We start from the raw sequence: 21,733 nt of genomic DNA on the forward strand, positions 1-21,733 counted from the left end.
GCAAATCTTTTCCAGATTTGTTATTAAACCTTCAAATCAATAGGTAGGGAACTCCTAGTTTCGTACACTTAGGATCAATTATATGACTTTTGGCTAAAATGTCTCTATGACAGGTAAAAAAAAAAAATACATTTAGAATAGATAGTTTACTGGCTGAAAAATACAGAACCCTGCACATCACAAAAGGCTAAACAGAGTGAAAGTATAGTATACTTCATTAGAGTGAACAGCAGTATACTATCACGAGAGATACAAACTGGAGATACCATCAGTTTATTTACATGTATGTTTAAGGAAAACTAGGTAAATGAATTATTCAAAGTTCAAGTTGAAGTTTTCAAGCTGCATAAATGTTTCTTGCACATTAGAATACATTGTACATAAGAAATGCTATTTGTACTCTAAAATACAGATGTGGTTCTTCTTACAGTTTTTTAGGGTCATAATTAAATTGGAAGAGAAAGCTACAAAAGCTAGAAAGAACAACAGCCAAACATAAACCTCCCTCTCTGCTATATACTACTCCTTTAATAATGAAAACCAGCAACAGGCAGAGTATACACAGAATGCACTGAAGAAATTACACTAAGAATAGATTTAATGAATTGTATATCTAGGTACCTACAGGCATCCTCAGGGTGTAACTACAGTGCAAAATAACTTACGTTCTAAAAGAGCTCTTATGTTAACGCACTGTTTGTTACCTCCCAAGTATCCTTCCTTAACTTTAATTAAAACAAATTTACATCAATTAACAAAATCCCTATGAGCACTCCAATTAGAAAATATGTAAGTTGATCGTTACCTGTTGATATTTAATTCCACACAGTACCAACACGTATTGCTCTCAACTGTAGCCTGGCTGGATAGCTATGATATTAACTATTCATTTTAATTTAACATAATCATTAAAACATTATTTTACCTGCTCACAGCAATACTCCTTCACAATGTGTCTTCCTCCAGGCATGAAACATTCCTTCCTTGCTGATATTTAGACCTTGCTAAAGTAAGGAAAAAATGGTTTTGTTTAAATATTAGTGACATGTTTTAGAATGAACACAATGAATACGAAATAAAACATGATAGCTGATTTATTTGGCCAAAGTTTACCTGTACTGTGCCACTCTTATTTTCAGATGACTTTAAGTCTGCCAATAATTCCAGGGGAAGTCTCTAAGAGTCCTCCTTCAAAAGAATAAACTAACTGGGGGATTTAGTGCACTTTCTAGAAATCATTAATTAATCTTCCAGGATCTTTTACTCCAGACATTTCTACCTGTTAAAATGCACATCTCTGTCAGTTTCAGTGAGCTGAACTCACCTTTTAATAATATGCTTCAAATGTTGTGTCTTCATCTGAACAAGATGAGGATTTTAGGTAGGGAGAAGTAAATACCTTCTGTAAAACTAACTACAACAGCTGGAAAACAGAGGAGTATTTTTGGGGCATGTGAACAAACAGCCATATGCCTGAAAAGTTTTCCACCTTTTACACTACACAAACCTCTCTAACCAAGGATAGTACCTCTTCCTCCAAACCTTATTTTGTTTACTTTCATAGCACACTATATCTCTGACACAATATAGGTGTATGTAAATTTTGTATTCATGAAAAGTGCTGGTTTGCAAGGCCCAGGAAAGAACACCTCAGCCCAGACAGAGCGTGTAGCTCTGTGTACCCCTGAAACAGAGTGAGGACTCCTGCAGGGATGAGCACCATACTGCAGCCCCTCTGCAGCAGTGCTCAGAGGATTCTCAGGCTATGAGCGCAGGCAGTGTGGCAATCTTTTGAGCAACACTTCTCACTCATACTGACTTGTGGCCCAGTAACAGACATGAGGTCCTCACCACTGTCCTACCAGCTTTCAACCTGGCCTTTGGATGGTGATGTGAGAAGGCCTGAGCAGAGTCTGGGTGTTTTCTTTCAGAAGAGGGGGAAAAAAATATACACCCAAAACTTTGATCCAGAGACTCGCTACTGCCTGACAGGATACTACTGAATTTTCAGTTGCACAGATTTACACTGTAATTCCAAAGTTACAGACAATATAACAGTAGCAACCTTAGCCTTTTGCTTCAGTCTTCTGCAGCCTTCAAACTAAAAGTCTTGCAAAGCTCTGCAGTCGTATTTGACTCATGAACTGGCAGAGAAGTGAAATATGACTCATGAGCTACATCTTATGCTGTGTAAACTTGAACCACTATCACAGATATTTTCCACTGTAACTAATTAATTAAAGTAATATGGTGTTAAACACTATATACAAGTTGCTTTCAAGCATATACATCTTGATTATTTTGAATGAAGAAGTAGTTAGTATCTTACAAAAGGATTTCTTTTTAATGTTTTAGATGTTGCAAGCTAGACTTATTCCATCTACTTAGGGCTACAGTGTTGATACTACATTTCACCTCTTACACACTATGTGCAATGTGTTTTAAAGTTTGCTTGGTTACAAACCAAAAAAAACTAACCTTCCAGGAAAATTTTGCAAATAGAAAAAATTTGCTTAGTTACTACTTGAAGGTCATATAACATCTACTGTTGTCTGCAAGCAAGTTAGGAAGGTTTACAGATGCAGGAAACCTTTTGAGGACAACCATGGTTTAGAGTTTTCCATCATAAATTCAACCTACTTGAAAAACATAGAAGTCCATGTTTAGATCAGAGATCTGTAACATTACATAACGTAAGTGTTTAGTTTCAATTGGGACAATGGAGAAGCACTTTGATACAGCAGAGTTGTTACACGATATTTACAACTGAACTATAAATACAATGTTAGAAACATAAGAATTGGCATTTGATGCAGCCTGAACATCCTGAGTCTTTTATGATAAAATAATACCCAGTGTAAGCTTTGAATTAATAATTTTCCAAACCTGTGTTCAAGTACCTTGCCATTAGTATATCTTCATGATATATTTGATTATTTACTTGTGATTCTATAGAAACATGGAAGAAGATCACAAAACAAATGTATAACTATGCCAAGTGTGACCTGAATCCTATTGCACACTGACTGCACCCCCATGTTAGCGGCACAGACACCAGCAATGGCAACACTTTGAAGGGAAGGGAGGGAACATTCCAGAACATTTGTTATAATCCTCACAATCTAATTATAATAAATAACATTAAAAAGTGATTGTATTCCAGCAGAAGTTATCTGAAATTGCTATTTTTGTATTTATTTTTTATTTTTGTATGGACTAAATAAAAATTGTTTGAAAAGATTCATCAGTCTTATTTTGTTGATAATAATGGGCACCTATAAAATGTGTAAAAGTGGCTAAAGATGCTGGTAGGCAAAAAACAATACCTTGTGAATAAAAAATTTTCAAAGTAAACTCCATGAGCGATCTGAAACATTCTGTAAGAATGATTAGATCTTTGATTTTCCAAAACGTTTCCTAAAATCACCCAGAAAGTACCATTCCCTACAAGTAATGTTGATTTATTCTCATTATTCAGTCAGAATAGAAAGAAAAACTACTCCAACAGATCTAATTCATTACAAAATAAAAGTTTTTCTTCCATTACCATGACATGCCAGCATTCACCGATCAAGGAAGCCCTATTTCTGCTATTTCATCCATCAGGTCACAGCAGCCTATGCCACCACCATTGTACCATAAAACCCCCAAAGACTTCAGGGACTCAGCATGTGAAACACGAGATCGCACAGCTGCTCTCCAACCCAAGATGCCATTAAAAAATAAAAATAAAATAAAATAAAAAACCATATAAGTCATAAAAACCTTGTCAAGACAAAAGACATGCTTCACCCTACCTGAGCCATCTCCAAGCTCAGGGGCTGCCATGGCCCTGAACCTCCTCCTCACTCCCATGCAGTGACCGCCATTTTGTTCCCAGCACAGGGCCTTGCACTTCATGGTGTCCTGCTGACACCCACCCTCTGCCGGCACAGTCCCTCTGGGTGCACCCACTGCCTCGCCACAGCTCCTTGCTGGCAGCCCAGCAGCTGTGTTGTGGCATCCCTGAGCCTGCCTATGCTATCCAGACCCTCACTCCAACAGCATGTTGCAGGCAGCCATTTTGTTGCGAGGATGCAGGCAGCCATTTTGTTGCGAGGAGCTGCAGGGCCTGTGGTTGCATCCTTTTTTTTGGCGTGCTTTTTGTCAATACCAACTCACTGTGATCAAGATACTTCTCTTGATGAGTTTTCTCCACCATTTGCTTTCACTGGCATGATTCCTACCTGCTTTCAGCAGCCTGGCCCCGTCCTCTTCAGTTCCTGGTGTACTCTCTGCCCTGATTTTGATTTTGAGACTGTAAAGACATCTGTGAACGCTGGACAAATTGTCTTGAAAGATAATTGCTTTGGGAATTTAACTGTTAAGTTGCTACAGTAAAAGGTCTTACTATCTTTTTTTATTATTATTTTTATTTTTTCCCAGAAAAAAAAAAAAAAGAAGCAATTCATGGAAAAATATAACACAGATTGCTGAAATTATGCTTGTTACATTGGATCTGGAAGTCTCATGTACAAGAGGCAAACCACTTTAGTTATTACTAAGAAGACTACAAGTGGTGAACCATTTAAAAAAAAATACTTCTTAAACCTACTTCCAAACAAAGATCTCTTTCTGAGGTGTATATTCAGTTTAATATTCTAATAGATGCATGTAATTATACTTTTAAAAAGCAGTCTAACTTGCTCAAAGTATGCAATATTTCTGAGCAACAGATTTATATAAATTTAAGTGTATTAGATAAAATATCAGTGCACAAAGCTGCTTCCTGTGTTTTCCATTTTGTATTGACATTTGAAAAGAAGATGTTAGTCATAACTAGTCATTAATTTGCAGCTTGGTCATACATATTGACTTATATACATCAGTAGAGATGTTTTTTTCAACAAAGGACAGTTGTCCTTTGTAAAGTCTTCCAGACAAAGATGGTGCCTTGCTTTTTGTTATTGCCTACTCTTAAGCATATGTGCACACATTACAAAAATGCTGAAATTAGAGATGCTAAGAAGAATTTCCACAGGATTCTGTTGAATTTCTGATGTTGGTTTGAAGGAGACAGCAATTTAAGAAATATAAACGATGGGTTGTCCCATCTTCTCCACTGTATCAAGTATGTTTTTCCATTATTGATTGCTTGAATTTTCTTTGCACTTGCGAAGGAAGTTTAGAATTAGCATTTGTGCTCAAGATTTTACATTAGATCTACCAAAGATGTATGCATGTTTATTATACTACAAAAACAAGTGGGCCTTGTTTTCGTAAGATAGAAAACAAATAGCCGTTTGCTTGTGTAAATCAGAATCCTTGCTGCTGCTGCCAAGACTGACTTTCTGTTAGTGCTGAGTTTAATAAATTGATTGCTATCAGTAGGCTTCTGAAGCTTCCTAAACCCAGTTGTGAAATACCGCATTAGCCAAACTACGTGATAAAGGGAAGTACCCAGGCTATGCAGCAGGTTTTGACCTGCAGCTCCAGGCTGTTGTTTCAAGCAAAAAATTCTGCTAGCATGGTTAGTTAAATACAGGTTTGAATTGAGAAGCATGCAGTTGGCAGGGCCACCAACTTTTCCTTTGATCTGGTGTGACCTCCTCTTTGAAGTGAAGCAGACCATGAGTCTGCCTGACCACCCGGGTGTAATGAAGTGAAAGTCCAATAGTGAGAAGCAAAACCACCATCTGGATTTGCCATGACATGCGATCAAGATGAAGTCAAATAGTGAGTTATAATGTTCTGCCTAGGGAGTCTGACATGTCTGTACCTGTCATATTTTTTCGGTTATGTGATAAAAGCTTATTTGCACACCTACAAATGAGCACAGAGAGAGACCACCCTCACCAGCTGTACTGATGGCAAACCTGTGAGCCTGACTTTAAGTGTAACGAGAGGATGTCTTTTGTAGTCAAATGTACTTTGTGACAGAGTGTACCATTATGGTCAAGAGAAGTAGCCTCAGTTTGGGTTACTGAAAAAATAAAACATCTTAAAGAACACTCTTTTTAGGTTTATTATTTTTTTAGGTTATTGATCTCTTTACTGGAAATACTATGTGGATAGTTATATGCATGTAGGTTATAAACAACTTGGCATCACTGTAAAACAGCATTTACCTACGTTTAATCTCTCCTAAATACCTTCTTTTATTAGGACATGTAATTGTAGCTGCTGCTTCAAGTACAAGAAAACTCAAAAATATCTCCAGTTAATGTCTTACTTGATGCTAGAATAGTTTGCTTTTAAAAAATTGTTTAACAAAGTGTAGCAGCTAGCTGATGACTTTGTTATATTTGCATCTCTTTCTCACCTGGATTAATAACATCTACTTTCATATTTCCTAGTCAAGACAGTTAAATACAGTTTCACAACATAAACAAATAACAAGTACATAATTCTCACATTACTGAGTATAAAAGGCTTTTTTTTTTTTTTTTTTTACCTTCTTTCTCTTATGCTTTTGCTTCTGAGCAGGCTTTCAGCTGCTTCCATTGTTTTGACCCAGGATCAATCCAGTATGAAGCTGAGTTGTGTATTTTGTTCTCTCATTGCTTCATCTTGCTGCTAAAACCTGAGTACTTTCTTCCCTGGCTTCACTTTCCTTTCCCTGTCACCTTGTGCTGTGGCTCTCCACCTGGTAGGGGTCAGGGTAACTGCCTTCAGAAGCATGGTTTACTCCACTAATTCTTGAGAGTTACGTAGGGAAAGCAGTGAAGTCAGCTTGTATCAGCCACCCACATCACACGTCACCCATATGTATTTGAATGAGAAGGAGTAAGGAAAGCAAAGCTGTTGCTGAATAATGTGAGTACTCAAGAAGTAACTGATATATATGGAAACATAGAAAATAACAGATAAAACTCTACTACTAGAAACTACCTCTGAAAAGAATGGAAATAGATTAAGACAAACAAAAACAAAACAAAACAAACAAACAAAAAAAACAAAATGGTACAAATGCACATCATATCACTATTTCTTGTGCTGTCCTGTTGGCATGTGGCTTAAAACATTCATTTGCTGTTCACTTTTCAAATGTTGCCTAATAGAACATAGAGCAATGCAAAGCATTACGTTCTAAAATAAAGTTCACTTTCATCAGCACTTCAAGAATTCTTGCTTTCCAACAAAAGGTCTCCAAAATACTTTACATCAACATTCTAAACTGCAAAAAAAAAAAAAAAAAAAAGAATAAAAAATATTAACCTACTAATTTAACCCCATAGCCTAAACTATCCTACTACAGTGAAAGCATCAGTTGCTTCCTTTTGTCTTAAGAATATCATTGCAAGTTTGATAGTTGAGGTCCTAATTTCCAGCAAATATCTCTCACCTTCTATTCAGACCTAACACAACTTCAGTTTATGAAGAGAGACTGAATGCCAGCTAAACTGTGTTTTGAACCATAAGTTTAAATCCAAAATATTTACTGTGACCTGGTGCACATCAAACAGCTTAGGATCAGAGATGAGACTAGCTCTATGCTGCCAGTGTTAGTGAAAAAATAAAATACGAAAAGAGGACTCCCAGGTCATATGCCAAGATTGAAATGGAGCACCAGAAAATTCTGTCTCACAGAGACAAAGGAAATCCTTAGGGTTCTCCTTCCTTCTGTTCATGCTCTTGGTATAAGATGAACCCAGAGAGTAGTAGTCACTGTACTCCCCTTTCCGGTCAGCCTCCCCCAGACTGGAAAAAAATAACAAAACAAAACAAAACAAAGGTCAATTCTATAGTTTTACCTGAGTTTAGAAGAGCAGGAAAAGTGGCTCCACTCAAAGGCTGCAGATATTAGCACTTTGCAAGAAACTGCTTATCTGATTGCTGGTAGCATCTCAGAGGAAACCTTTGCTTTGTTACTAAATTACATGCATGTGGGGCACTAAACCTATCTACAACTATCATTCTTTCTTCAACAGCTTCAAATACTTCTCTGTTAACATCTGTGTTGTTTGGTTTTTTTTTTTTTTAATTTTTATTTTTTTCTTTTATTTCACATTTGGGGGTCATAAAGGTAGTTAGCATCCTGATACTCATATATGTAATCAAGCCACAGTATTCCTACCTAACTCCGACTGGTGGCAGGCAGCAGCTCAGTTTTTCAAAGGAAGGAGAAGTGATAGCAAATCAGATGTACAGTAAGTCCTTCCTTCCCAGGCTGACAAACTGTTCATGATGTTTAAGAGCATTCCATGGACTGAGCTGCTGCACTGCATCATTTAGGCAGAAGTACAGATGAGATAGCTGAAACTGAGGCTTTGCATTTAGAGGTGTCTGAATGTGGATTTAAGTCAGTAACAAAGCATGGAGAGGATAACAGACACAGAAGCAACAGCCAAACAGGGAGGATTAGTACCACCTCCAATTCCAGAAAAATGTGAAACTGCAGATCAGGTTGCTTCTGCCCTGTTGTTGCTGAAGACAAATCAGTTGTTGCAGAGTGTGGCTTCTTCGCAAGTATGCACGGATTACCATTAACAAAGCTGACCAGAATAATCTTCAATTTATGAGCATAGATACTGGCAACTAGTTGGACTTTACCAGCCACCAAAGTGCTCATCACCTATTGGAAAATGAAGCCTGCACCCACACACTAACATTTTGGAAGGGACCTGGGAACTGACAATGAAGGAAGATAAAGATAAAGAAACTAGGGGATAAAGAAACTGGGGGATGACTTTAAAGCCATCAAGGTGTCAATAAACAATCTGTAAATTTGTATAAGGATTCCTTCTGCAAGGAATTTGATGACACTGTTTCCTGCCTTTATAGCTCACTGTGAGAAATGATTTCAGTCAACAGAGGGCGTTGGGACTACAAGTTAAGAGGACAGTAAAGGATGATCATCAGCCAGGTGAGAAAAAAAGTGGCGATCTTTCATCCCCCTGCACTCTTCAGTGAGGAAAGTCATACAGAAAGTGGTCACAAAAACGTTAGTTGATGCAGTTAATCCTTCTGGACTTTTATTGCTCTGTGTCTTTTTCTGAAAGGAGAAATAACGCATGAACCAGTAAATAGGCTGGCAGCTTTCCACGCAGGTGCTGTTCTCTTCTATCTTAATTAAAACGTTGATGCCTACTTTCTTCACCTCTCCTTGCATTTCCGAAGTACTGGGCTACCAGCAGCTGTAGCTCAAACAGTTGTAAGTTGATTCCTGAACGTATGATACTGTGCAGTATGCTCTATCCCCAGCTGAATTACACTTGGTGGACCAAATACTGAAACCAGCTTTCCTGGCTCATGCTGCTGTGAAGTCCTTTAATGAAGCCACTTTTATGCTCTGAAAATTTTTCTTTGCTCCCTTTTTCAAATACCTTGGTAATAACATTTCTACTATTTGAACTGTGACACCTTTTCTTCTCCTGCCCCTCAGTGATTCAAGGATCTATTCTGTGTAGAAACACTTCTGAAGATGCCCAGAACAGAATCAAACCCTTGTTCAGTTTGCATGGATTCATCTAAATATCAGCCAACATGAACTGCTCGCTGCTGTGTGGCTGCCCAGCACCCCTAGACTCCTTGTGTTACTACACCAGGTAGAGCATCCAGTGGTCATCACTGCACAGTTTCATTTGTGCTCAGGTGACTTCGGTGGAAGCTATAAGGAACGTGTCAATTCCACATACCTGGGGCTGCAGCTTTCTGGAGTTGTCTTCACACCAAATGCCATATCATGTCCAAAACGTAAAGAAATTTACCTTGCTAGTATGCTACGTCTAAAGTTTGACTCCTACTTTTCTCTTTACTTAGATAATATATTGTGGTCTAGTTCTCCACCAGCAAGAACTCCCACAAGCTCCCAGCAAGAACTCCCACAAGCTCCCATGCTGAAAGCTAACCTGGGCCCTTGAATATACCTTTGGTGACATTCAAGACAGGCATGTGGTCTGACTTGATCATCCATACTTCCTGATTAGATGTGTTTACTCCAGTACCACGGGTAGAAGCTATATAAAGACAAACAAACTTTTATAAAAACAGTAATTAAAGTGTAGCTTACCATTCACTCATTACCCTTGGAAAACAAAGAATTAATGTATTTTAAGAGAACAGTTTACTTTGTACGAAACAGAGAAAAATGTTAGAACATGTAATTACAATACTGCTTCTGCCAGATCAGTATTTTATTCAAAAAATTAATTACTATTAATGGGGAATCAACTTATTGAACTTACTTGAGTGAGTTTAGCATTAGTAACTGCAATCTTTACTTATTTATTTATTTATTTATTAGCATACTCTAGCTGGAATTAAATCAATCTGAATCACAGGCAGCTTTTCGTAACTAGAAAACAACTTTGGGAAGAGGAAGGAAGGGTCTCTCCCTATACACGTTAGTAGGTGTGTATCATGCTTTCTTGCTTTCATAAGCAAGAAAATCTTTCAAATGAAAGAGAGATCAAATTCTAAGGAGAAAGATTTAGCACCACTAGTCAGCATTCGAGGAAAAAAGTAATAAAATCCTTTTAAATCATTGTGTGGGGTGTGGGTGCCTAGTGGTGCCCCTGTGGCTCAGCAGGGCCGCAGCATGAGGGGAGGGCTCCAACAACCCCACTACAGGGCATGGGTGGGCACCTTGGGGTCAGCTGGGACAAAACACTGCCAGGCAGCCAGGGGGGCAGGAAGGAAAACGGGTGAGAAACAGCAGAGGGAACATCGAGGTAGGAGGTGGAGGTGCTCAGTGGTGGAGCAGGTGCCCCCTGAAGGGACCGCTGCCTGTGGAACAGCCACACTGGGGCCATGGATATCCCCACAATGGAGCAGGTGCACCCTTGAAGGGGGAGACTGCAGCTTGCAAAAGGCTCATGCTAAAGCATAGGAAAGGAGTGAGAAACAAGGAAGGGCAGAGAGAAACCACTGTGTCCTGGCTGCAGCCCCCCCGGAACCACTCCTTGCCTTGCTGAAGGGACTGCACATAGCCTATGGCAATAACAAGGGGCAGGAGAGGAGTCCAGAGGGAAGCTGAGCCTGGGAAGGAGGAGTGGTATTTTTTCCCTAAGTGTTTTAGTAATCGCCTTTTTGCTTGTTTCTTTGCCAATATCCAAACCAGTAATTAAATATTTATGCCATTTAGCACTAAATTAAGTTAAATTCCTCAAGCCTGTTTTGCCCATGATGGACCTTGGCAAGTGATTTCCTTGTCCTTATCTCCACCTACAAGCCTTCTTGCTCCTGTTCACGGTGTTTTCTCTGCTGTCTCGCTGGGGCAGGGGCAGTGAGCAAGCAGCTGTGTGGGTGCATGGCTGTTGACTGGGGTCAACCCACTGCCATCATCTGGGTAAGTGCAACAGGAACAGAAGATTCCCAGAAATGAGCTTACTAAAATACATTTTCTGACGCTTGGAAGCCATCTACTGGATAGGTAAAAAGAACACAACATCCTTAATAGCAAAATGCTAAATTTGTCAACCATAACTCAAAAGATGATAATTTCCAACATTTGTAGCATACAGTGTATCAAAATCCCCAAAATTACTATCATAGGGAAAACATTCAGCTTAACATGCCACTTGGCTTAAAGAATACAGAGTTATTAGCAGCTACTTGCTATAGACTTCAGCAGAAGCTGCACACAAACCTGCACAAGTGGATTCCAATTAGTTGCCACCACATTTCAATTAAGAGTTGATGCATGGCCAAAAGCTCTCTTAAAGTGGAAAAAGTTCTGGTTAAATGTCCTTTGAGGCATTAAATTTTGAATTATGCAAAACTGGAGTATACTGGAAGATGAAAGCATCCAGCACCTGCCCGACTTCTTTCATATTTCCAATTTTTCCAAGCAGTAAGTCTCCTTTCTACCCTCACTTGTGAGCGTGACCAACTCCAAGCCAGAGGTCCCAGCACTGCCCCAGCCATCCTCCTGACCCACTAACCCTGGCTGACACAAAGCTCCGTGGTTCACGAAAAGAGATGCAAATCAGCCAAGCCCCAGGGAGGTAGCTTTCTTGGTTTATCTCCTGTCCTTCCCAAGTAGGTCACAGCCTGTCTCCGGGGTGTGCGTGTCTCCTTGGAAAGTTTCTAACCAACCTCTGAAAAAGCCTCTGCAAGTCTGCATGCCCCATCCCTGGCTAAGGCCAGGTTTGGACTAACACCATGAAGGATGCTGTGAGGAGGAATGGATGCCATGAATTAAGGCAGCAGCACACCACCAACCCCAGCTGCCATGCCAGCCTCCTCTCCCAAACAATTTTAAGAGTTCCTTGAAGAACCGTGTCCTGTCCTCTCACAAAACCAGGCCCAAACTGAAAGGAGCTTCTCTCCTCACAGGGAGGACTTCAAACACTCTGAAACTCACTAGTCAAGACAAACAACTACACCTGGTGATTTTCAATTTGCTTCAACTTCGTAGACACAATCTAAACATGACGCTATCTGGACATGAAGTACAAGGGTAGAAGAATCCAGATTGCCAATATTGTGCTATGGAGTTGAAATGAAATATGGAATTTTCATACATTTTTGATAGGCAATTTTTAAAAAAGCTGTCACTTAGAAACAAGATTTTTTTTTACCCATTGTTATAATAAAGATACACACTGCTTCAGCTACTTGCTTAGTGTTCTTAACATACATTTTCAAGTTTTGGGAAGAAGCCAAACCCACCACTGAGGTTTCAATACACTTTGTCTTGCTAAGCCAGCAGTGGTAAATTATAAACACATTTTGATGTGAAACTTTGAGTTGTCTACAATACTGCAGTTAAAAAAATTGGTAATGTCTCTCCGCTAGTTGTTGCTGCTGTTCTCACCATAAGCTTCAATGTTTTTGCCTTAACTTAAGTCATTCTGATCTGATCTTCTCTCTCATACTCATAACTGAGACTTTGAGGGCTCATTCAATGCAGAGATCCACGTCTTGTTACCGTATTTTTTTCATGGGGAAAGATGAAACTAAATGCAAAAAAGCTAGAAAAAATATTTTAAAACTTTTTTTTTTTTTTAAATCAAGCAAAGCTTATTTTGGTTGACCTTGATAATTTTCTGAAGGATTAATGATCAAATTATTTCACAAACAACTGATTCTGAATCACATTGACCTGAGCTTACTGTTTAGGCGTATGGTAAGCAGTTCACAGCTCCAAGGTTTGGACCTAGAGTAGAAAACCATTTATTCCAATGACGACTAGATAAAATAAAAAATACATACATTATACACAAAGGATCTACATGAGACATCTGTATGCTGTGTTCAGTGGCTTGTCATTCCCAAATTTGTCCCATTTCTACAATTACAAAGCAAAGTTATTGGACATGAGTGATTTTGAAAAGACAGCCTTCCAAAGTTCAAGAGCAGAAAGGCAGTAATCACAGGTTCAGAAGATGAGAAGAGCTCTTTGATCACTTGACATCAGTAGAACAGAGCTCTCCAGTGCATGTCTTAGTGCTTAGCTTTCTGGATTCCTACAGCAAGCTTGTCTGTAACCACTGATTCAGGATGATTTTTTTTTCATATATACATATTTACATTTATATACTTGTATATTTTATACATATGTATATACATTCCTTTGTACATAAAATATTTGCTTTATCCGTAGCTAAAATGAATTATCAGAAAACACAATTAAAACCAGTGCAGCTCCAAACCTGTCTCAATGTTTCTCAGAGCACTTTCTGACTTCATGTGTAAGACTTGCAATTATCCTCACCTGAAATTTCTCCTCCTTCACATCTCACTTCTGCTGTTGTCGTGATTCAGCCAGCACTACTGACATCTGATGTTTCAACACATCTTTTCTGGATTCCTGGAACTACTTCACCTCAGACATCTAGACCAGGTATTTGTATGCTGGTCACTGCCAGCTCCCATTACAGTCAATGAGGAGGAACCATGTTCATGTTCTTCTGGAGATCAATTCCTCTGCTTAACTGCCTTCAACTCCACTGACCTTGCAGAGTGCCCAAGGTGACTTAGATCACACGTAAACATCCAAATTGGCGAGATAAATTTCACTGTCTGTGTTAGATCTTTATTAATTCCCTTCTATTAAGGTGCTTGACATTACATAAACATACATTTTGACAATTTAGCACTTTCAGCTATCATGCTTTTGCATTGCTATTCATAAATAATAGCAAACAATTAAAAAGCTCTCTATAAAAGTATACAATTTTTTGGTATGTCTGCTTGTACCAAAACAAGAATAAAATATAGACAAGTTTATTGATAGGTGCAAGTGTTATACATACTGTTGATGAAAAACAGACAACAATACCCTATGCCCAGGCATTATAACATTTCCCCACATGGAGCAGAACCAAATCTAAAGTGGGAAAAAAAGTGAAAATTTTCAGTGAAAAAAGTTGGTTTTTTGTTTGTTTGTTTTTTAAACTAAATATTCGACATGCAGGTCTTGATGAGATGAAATTCTTGTATGTATCAAGCCTTTTTAATTAAAAGCTACAAACTGCTGAACAAAACTGAACTTGGAAAAACTTTCAAGAAACAAACCTGCTATAATACAGCACTCAGGTGTTTGTATTTATAAATACATATACATACAAATAAAAGGACTGTAAGGGATAAAATTTCTTTCCTTTGCACAAAGGAGCAGAGCAGTCTTTGTGCACTCCAAGCATTACCATTTAGTTACCACATTCAACTGCTGTAGCTCCTGCATGCCCAGATTACAGTTTTGTATTCTTAATTACTACTAAAGGGACTTAATTACTACTAGGGGCTTCTATTTTCCCCTGCAGGAATTAAAACCAAACCTACCTACTCCTGTATCTGTACGACAATGAAAGAAGAGACTTTAGCTAATAATAACCCCCCACTTTTTCAATGTAACTGATACCTATGGGATTTTAAGTATTTCACAAATATTTTGCAAGATCTACTGTATCATTTTAATATTTGTACAAGTTAAGGTCCCTCATTTTAGAAATAATCAAAACACAAGTGAGCCTTTTAGAAAATAGAATCAGGCAAAAGGTCCCATGTAATAAAGTAAGTCTCATTTAGTTGTCCCAGACAGATTTCTTCAAACACTGGAGTCTAAACTTTTATCTGGCACTATATTCTTGTGTGTGTGTGTGTGTGTGTGTGTGTGTGGTTTTTCTCTCATTCTTTGTAACACTTCTTCAGCTTCAGATATCAGTACTGAGTGCAGACAGCTTAATTTCAAGTGTCTGAAGTAACTACAGTCTGCAGCTGTTTGCTCTTTCTGTCTCTGGAGGGAGACACTGCAACTGTGAAAGCATGATGTGATCTGAGTCAGCTACACAGTGGCCCTAGTTTACAGCCTCACATGCTGGGCAGCCTCAAATCAGTGCAAGTTTCATGTCCTGGAGTATAAACTCGGGACCCCAGGAGTTGCCTCCTGTGTGATTCATCCACCCTAGCTAGGGACAGAAAAGGGAAAGGCAGGAATTGCTTTAGGAACTTAAGTTTAAACCATCCAGATATTGCCAGAATAAACCATTAGCCTAACAAAGGAAAACATAACGTTACCTTTTCTTTCTTGGTCATTCAGTCTAATCTTGTGTGTCCAACAACCCTCAAATATGACACCCAGACAGTATATAACATTATATTTTATGCTTCTTTATGGCTGACTGGCAGTGAATTGAGCTGTAATGGGAAAGCAAAGTGTTTACACAATAAGCCCACAAATCATTTTGTAATCATCAACGTGCATTTCTGCCGCCAATTAGAAACTTAATTCACTGGAACCGGTTACTCACTATATTATACAAAGGAAAAGAACAGTCACTGGTCCTTCATGTTCTGATAACAGGGATGTGATAATAGTGGTCATCCTCAGTCAGGAGAGAAACCTCATTCCATTCCCTTCGGTACTCATCTGGATAGTTTACTTGAAAATCTTCAGTATTAAACCTATGCAGTCTGTAAACTCTAATCTTCACTTCAAGTAAGTATCCAAGAAGAAATATTTCAACCTAAAAATAAAACAGGCCTGTAAGACTTAGCAGAAAAAAGAGGGTTTATAATCTTTGGAAAAAAGGGCGGGCCACTGAGGAGGACTACAAGGATGTAGCGAGGCTGTGCAGGGAGAAAATTAGAAAGGCCAAAGCTCATCTGGAGCTCAACCTGGCTACTGCCGTTAAAGACAACAAAAAATCCTTTTACAAATATATCAGCGCGAAACGGAGGACTAAGGAGAATCTCCATCCTTTACTGGATGCGAGGGGAAACCTAGTTACTAAGGATGAGGAAAAGGCTGAGGTGCTTAATGCCGCCTTTGCCTCAGTCTTTAGCGGCAATACCGGTTGTTCTCTGGATACCCAGTGCCCTGAGCTGGTGGAAGGGGATGGGGAGCAGGATGTGGCCTTCGCTATTCATGAGGAAATGGTTGGCGACCTGCTAAGAAGCTTGGATGTGCGCAAGTCGACGGGGCCGGATGGGATGCACCCGAGGGTACTGAAAGAACTGGCGGAGGAGCTGGCCGAGCCGCTTTCCATCATTTATCGGCAGTCCTGGCTATCGGGGGAGGTCCCAGTTGACTGGCGGCTAGCCAATGTGACGCCCATCTACAAGAAGGGCCGGAGGGCAGACCCGGGGAACTATAGGCCTGTCAGTTTGACCTCAGTGCCAGGAAAGCTCATGGAGCAGATTATCTTGAGGGTCATCACGCGGCACTTGCAGGGCAAGCAGGCGATCAGGCCCAGTCAGCATGGGTTTATGAAAGACAGGTCCTGCTTGACGAACCTGATCTCCTTCTATGACAAAGTGACGCGCTTGGTGGATGAGGGAAGGGCTGTGGATGTGGTTTACCTTGACCTCAGTAAGGCTTTTGACACCGTTCCCCACAACATTCTCCTCAAGAAACTGGCTGCTCGGGGCTTGGACTGGCGTACGCTTCGCTGGGTTAGAAACTGGCTGGATAGCCGGGCCCAGAGAGTTGTGGTGAATGGAGTCAAATCTGGTTGGAGGCTGGTCACAAGTGGTGTCCCCCAGGGCTCGGTACTGGGGCCGGTCCTCTTTAATATCTTTATCGATGATCTGGATGAGGGCATCCAGTGCACCCTCAGTAAGTTTGCAGATGACACCAAGCTAAGTGCGTGTGTCGATCTGCTCGAGGGCAGGAAGGCTCTGCAGGAGGATCTGGATAGGCTGGAGCAATGGGCTGAGGTCAACTGTATGAAGTTCAACAAGGCCAAGTGCCGGGTCCTGCACCTGGGGCGCAACAACCCCAAGCAGAGCTACAGGCTGGGAGATGAGTGGTTGGAAAGCTGCCTGGCCGAGAAGGACCTGGGAGTATTGGTTGACAGTCCGCTGAATATGAGCCAGCAGTGTGCTCAGGTGGCCAAGAAGGCCAACAGCATCCTGGCCTGTATAAGAAGCAGTGTGGCCAGCAGGTCTAGGGAGGTGATTGTCCCCCTGTACTCGGCTCTGGTGAGGCCGCACCTCGAGTACTGTGTTCAGTTTTGGGCCCCTCGCTACAGGGAGGACATGGACGTGCTCAAGCGAGTCCAGAGAAGGGCGACCAAGCTGGTGAGGGGTCTGGAGAACAAGTCTTACGAGGAGTGGCTGAGGGAGCTGGGGTTGTTCAGCCTGGAGAAGAGGAGGCTCAGGGGCGACCTTATCGCTTTCTACAGTTACCTTAAAGGAGGCTGTAGCGAGGTGGGGGTTGGTCTGTTCTCCCACATGCCTGGTGACAGGACGAGGGGGAATGGGTGAAAGTTGCGCCAGGGGAGTTTTAGGTTGGATGTTAGGAAGTACTTCTTTACCGAAAGGGTTATTAAGCATTGGAACGGGCTGCCCAGGGAGGTGGTGGAGTCACCATCCCTGGAGGTCTTTAAAAGACGTTTAGATGTAGAGCTTAGCGATATGGTTTAGTGGAGTACTTAGTGTTAGGTCGGAGGTTGGACTCGATGATCTTGAGGTCTCTTCCAACCTAGAAATCTGTGTCTGTGTCTGACGTGTATTTCTAGACTTGGATTATTCTTCGTTTTAGAAATCTAAGTTAAAGCAAGTCACCTAGCTTATCTCAAAACAGTAGACAAAGAATTACAAAGGCCCTTTTGTAACCGAAGTAAGAAAATTAAAAGATTGAGGATATTCTCAGTGTCCCAGCCATCTTTCCACTGCTCTTTTGCATGTTAGGGTACTCTGGCTAACAGATGCAGCTTTGGAAACATCCGTCTTCCACCTTACACAATATATAATCTGCTCCCAAACTTGTTTCACACACCTTACTGAGGAGCAAGAAGGGACTAACATTTATTAAAAGATTGATACACCTTGGAAAATGGGAAGGCTGCCACCTTGTGATCACTTGCTAGCAAAATATAATGGTGAAAGGAAACATTTCTTTGTACTTCATGCATATTAAGCTTGAGAACTGGCTCTTCTTCCACACTACTTGCAAGAGCTGCCTTAATCTGGAAAAATGCTTTGGAAAAAGCTCACATCCTTGGGCATAGCCAGACAGAGCATAAAGTATCGAGTTACATCAAACTGAAGGGGAATGCAACATCTAACGATTAACTTGATAAACTGAAACTGATTATGAAAAATAATTTCACCCATTGGAAAGCTCTAAGCTGTCTCATTGACAGCTCACAGCACTTATTTCTGGCCTGGCAAGAAAGCTGTCAACCTATTTTATTGCTTTTTTTTTTTTTTTTATCTCCTTGGAAGATAAATGCCTGTCTGCAGTGCACTTCCCTACATCCCAAAGAAAAAAATAGACCAATTATCACAGATGATGTACAATATATTCCATCTCTGATGTCATTAGGTGAATAATTGTGATTTGTTTTTCATTTGTATCATTACCTGGTCTAGGCAACCAGAGTCACCTATGGAATTCAGATGATTCATCATGAAACTCAAAGGGTCAGACGAAGTATCCCGAGCAAGGAGGAGGCTAAAAAGATGAGGTATAGGTTCTTCCCTGTTCTTTATCTGCTCATAGGCTTCGACAACTTCATAAAGCATGATGAATTTTATGGCCTCATATAGTTTGTGCTCCTTGCTCTCATCAGAAAAGAGTGCATTACATAGGTTTCCTCTTTCTTCGTGATCTTTAGTACCACTTATTTCAATCCACTAGAAAGCACACAGAAGAACAATAATTACAGGTTCTGCAGTGAGATTTCAAACCTTATTCATTTCATTTTCCATTTATCCAGCTGAACCTATTTGCTACATAGAGCTCCAAGCATCTGGATGCTAATGATAGGCTACGAGAAAGCAAATGCAATTCCCCTATACAAAAGCCACCCACTGTCACACTAGAAAATCCAGCTATGACTGTAAGTAAAGAGTCTGTAAGGAACGTAACTACCAAAAATACCTGAGAAAGTTGTAGAAAAATCCATGTGGGTGCATCAAACACACACTAAACCATGAGCAAAGTTTAGATTAAGTGATGACTCCTGGCCTGTTTTTAACTTACAGCTTCCAAAATTTAGTTATTTTCCTACAGTATCCTTTATGTTGAAGTTATGCTAGCTTAAATTCTTTAGATGCCAAACCTAATTCAGAAGCAGGTCAGTTAAAAGGAACTTATATAAACTGGACATGCCAGCATGCTATTATGAACTATACCCATTTGTATGTCTTCAGCTTTCAGCTTCATGAGGTCATGTAGGACTGCAGTGGGTAGGAATTTCTCATTCTGCTCACTGTTGATAATGAGAGCTCCTTAACTCTGTGTTACTCTAGGGGGGTCAAATGTCAGTGCTCACACCTAGAAAAGGGTTGGCCGGGAGACTAATAATAACATTGGACAGGATACCAAACCAGAAAGCTTAAAGCAGCCAGTTCTGAACACAGTGGATAAAAGCTGTCATTTGGAACCAAAAGGTTTTTTAGGATCACAACAAAAGATGATGCTCAGTGACTGGGAATCAAATTAGTTTCAGTTAATTCTGTGTTTGTATCATTTATATGTTGAAACTGCCATAAACTGAACTGTAGCAACAACAACAAAAAAAAGAAAATAATCTAATTTACCTGCAATACTAAATTGAGAAACAGATCCCTCAATCTCCTCCTCATGCATTCCTGAAGACCTTTCTCACAGATGAGAAATGAAACCAAATGGATGACCCACTACTGCCCCTTTGCTAGAGGACCTCTGCTACCTAAGTGAAAAGCCTAGAGTGTAAGTTGCCTATTGACTTACACAGCCCAGGCACAACAGCATCTGCAGGCAGGAGCCTCCGAGATTAGGATGGAGCTGGGCAGCAGAGAGGTGGCTGCCTTGGGCTTAGCCAACAACCGGGCACTCTGCTGCAGTTTGGTCAACAGAGGCAAGTCTGGAGAGAGAAGGCTCAAACTCCTGAGTTCAGGGCGCAAAGCAAACCTCTTGAAAAAACATGCTGGTATTTGACTAATATTCCTCAAAAGTCTTCATATACTTCTGGCAGAGCCCACTTTCCCTGCATCTTCAAACGATAAGCTACAGCAGAAACGCATCTATAAGCTTTGGACACCAAGAAACGTTTACTAAATCTGGCTGTTCAAGCTCCGTGAAAACACACAAGGTTTCTTGGGGTACTGGCTAAATAATGAAGCAAGCAGGTAGTTAAATGCAACAGAACCCTAACTTCCAGTGCTGGCTCTTTTCACACCTCTAAATGTACCATAAAAACATTTGTTAAAATAAGTGAAAATCCATCTCACTGGCCAAACAGCATCTTTTTTAATAATAAAACTGGGAGTTAGACCTCGTGGTCAGTAAAAGCGCACTACATAATAAAGCTGCTCTGCAACAATTTGTAAACTGTATGGATTTGTTTACCATGCTGACTTGAAACATTTTTTCTTTACAAGCATGCAGTTTAAATGCTTAGTGCTTTGTAAGTCGATGTTATTTCCATAGAACCACAAGAAGATAAAAAACAAAAGCCAAACAACCCAACACTGACAAACAAAGAGCAACTAGGACAAAATGATAACTGCACACAAGAACCATGAGACACATCCCTGGAAGATGGGCAGCTGACACTGCAGGCAAGAGACAAGGACTGGTTCTCAGTTTTAATTCCCTCTTTTTATTTCCTAATACTTTGCTTCTATAGCTAAATAAGTCTAGTTATTATTTTGTTGTTGTTCTAAAATGGTTGGTTACTATCACTAATAGTGTTTAAAACTAGAGTTGCTGCTGTAATCAAGTGCTTCGGCTTACAGAGAGAACCTATCATAGAACATGATAAATAAAACATTTAACTGAGAGGAGAACAGAGGAAAGTCAAGATTGAGAAGAAAATGCACCATTTGTTTGTTCCATCCAATTTGGGGAGGGAATCTAGGAGGATACCCCATAGCATGTAGTTATTTTTGTTGAAATTATGAGGTATTGCAGGAGCCACTTGATGGCAAGGGCAGCTAACCATGCAGTAACAGCCGTGGATAGGATGGCCTTCCTAACTTGCTGGGAGACCCCAAATACTTAGCTTGTAGAACCCCCCAAAAACTGAATTCCTCTGCAGGAAAAATGATGGCCTGACCAGTAGCTGAGCTCTCTGAACCTGGGAAGCAGACTGCCACAGAAATATGTACTGAAGATCCCTAATTCAATTTCAACCCACTTCTCAGTGCTTTTATGCCTCCCGACCACCTCCTAAATACTCACGTTTGTCTTTAATGTTTCCATACATTTGCGTAATTTCCCAAAAGCGTTGGGACCTGTATATCTTTCTGGACCAAAACTGTACTGCTGAATCCAGTTGCAACCTTGAGAATACAAAAGCTTTTCAGGGAGCTGGAAGAAAAAAACAAAAAAAAAAAACAAGAAAATTAATTAAGTAGAGATCATAACCATAAC

General features: G+C 40.1%; 1 protein-coding gene across 11 annotated transcripts in view; it reads right to left on the minus strand.

Annotated features, from left to right (window-relative positions):
- Positions 1 to 13,934: 13,934 nt before the first annotated feature.
- Positions 13,935 to 21,733, minus strand: part of OTULINL (OTU deubiquitinase with linear linkage specificity like) — a 32,053-nt gene continuing 24,254 nt past the window's right edge. For 5 of the 11 annotated variants that reach the window (XM_035552677.2, XM_050708871.1, XM_035552679.2 and 2 more), the window contains 3 exons: positions 21,542 to 21,670; positions 18,736 to 19,008; positions 13,935 to 15,893 (listed from right to left, as the gene is read on the minus strand). In XM_035552677.2, the coding sequence (XP_035408570.1) occupies positions 15,714 to 15,893; positions 18,736 to 19,008; positions 21,542 to 21,670 (582 nt within the window). In that variant the 3' untranslated portion in view covers positions 13,935 to 15,713. The remainder of the gene's footprint in view (positions 15,894 to 18,735; positions 19,009 to 21,541; positions 21,671 to 21,733) is intronic. The other 6 variants (XR_007707841.1, XR_007707842.1, XR_007707843.1 and 3 more) reach the window with 2 other exon arrangements.

The sequence above is a fragment of the Cygnus atratus genome, chromosome 2, assembly GCF_013377495.2.
Source record: "Cygnus atratus isolate AKBS03 ecotype Queensland, Australia chromosome 2, CAtr_DNAZoo_HiC_assembly, whole genome shotgun sequence".
Classification (NCBI taxonomy): Eukaryota; Metazoa; Chordata; class Aves; order Anseriformes; family Anatidae; genus Cygnus; species Cygnus atratus.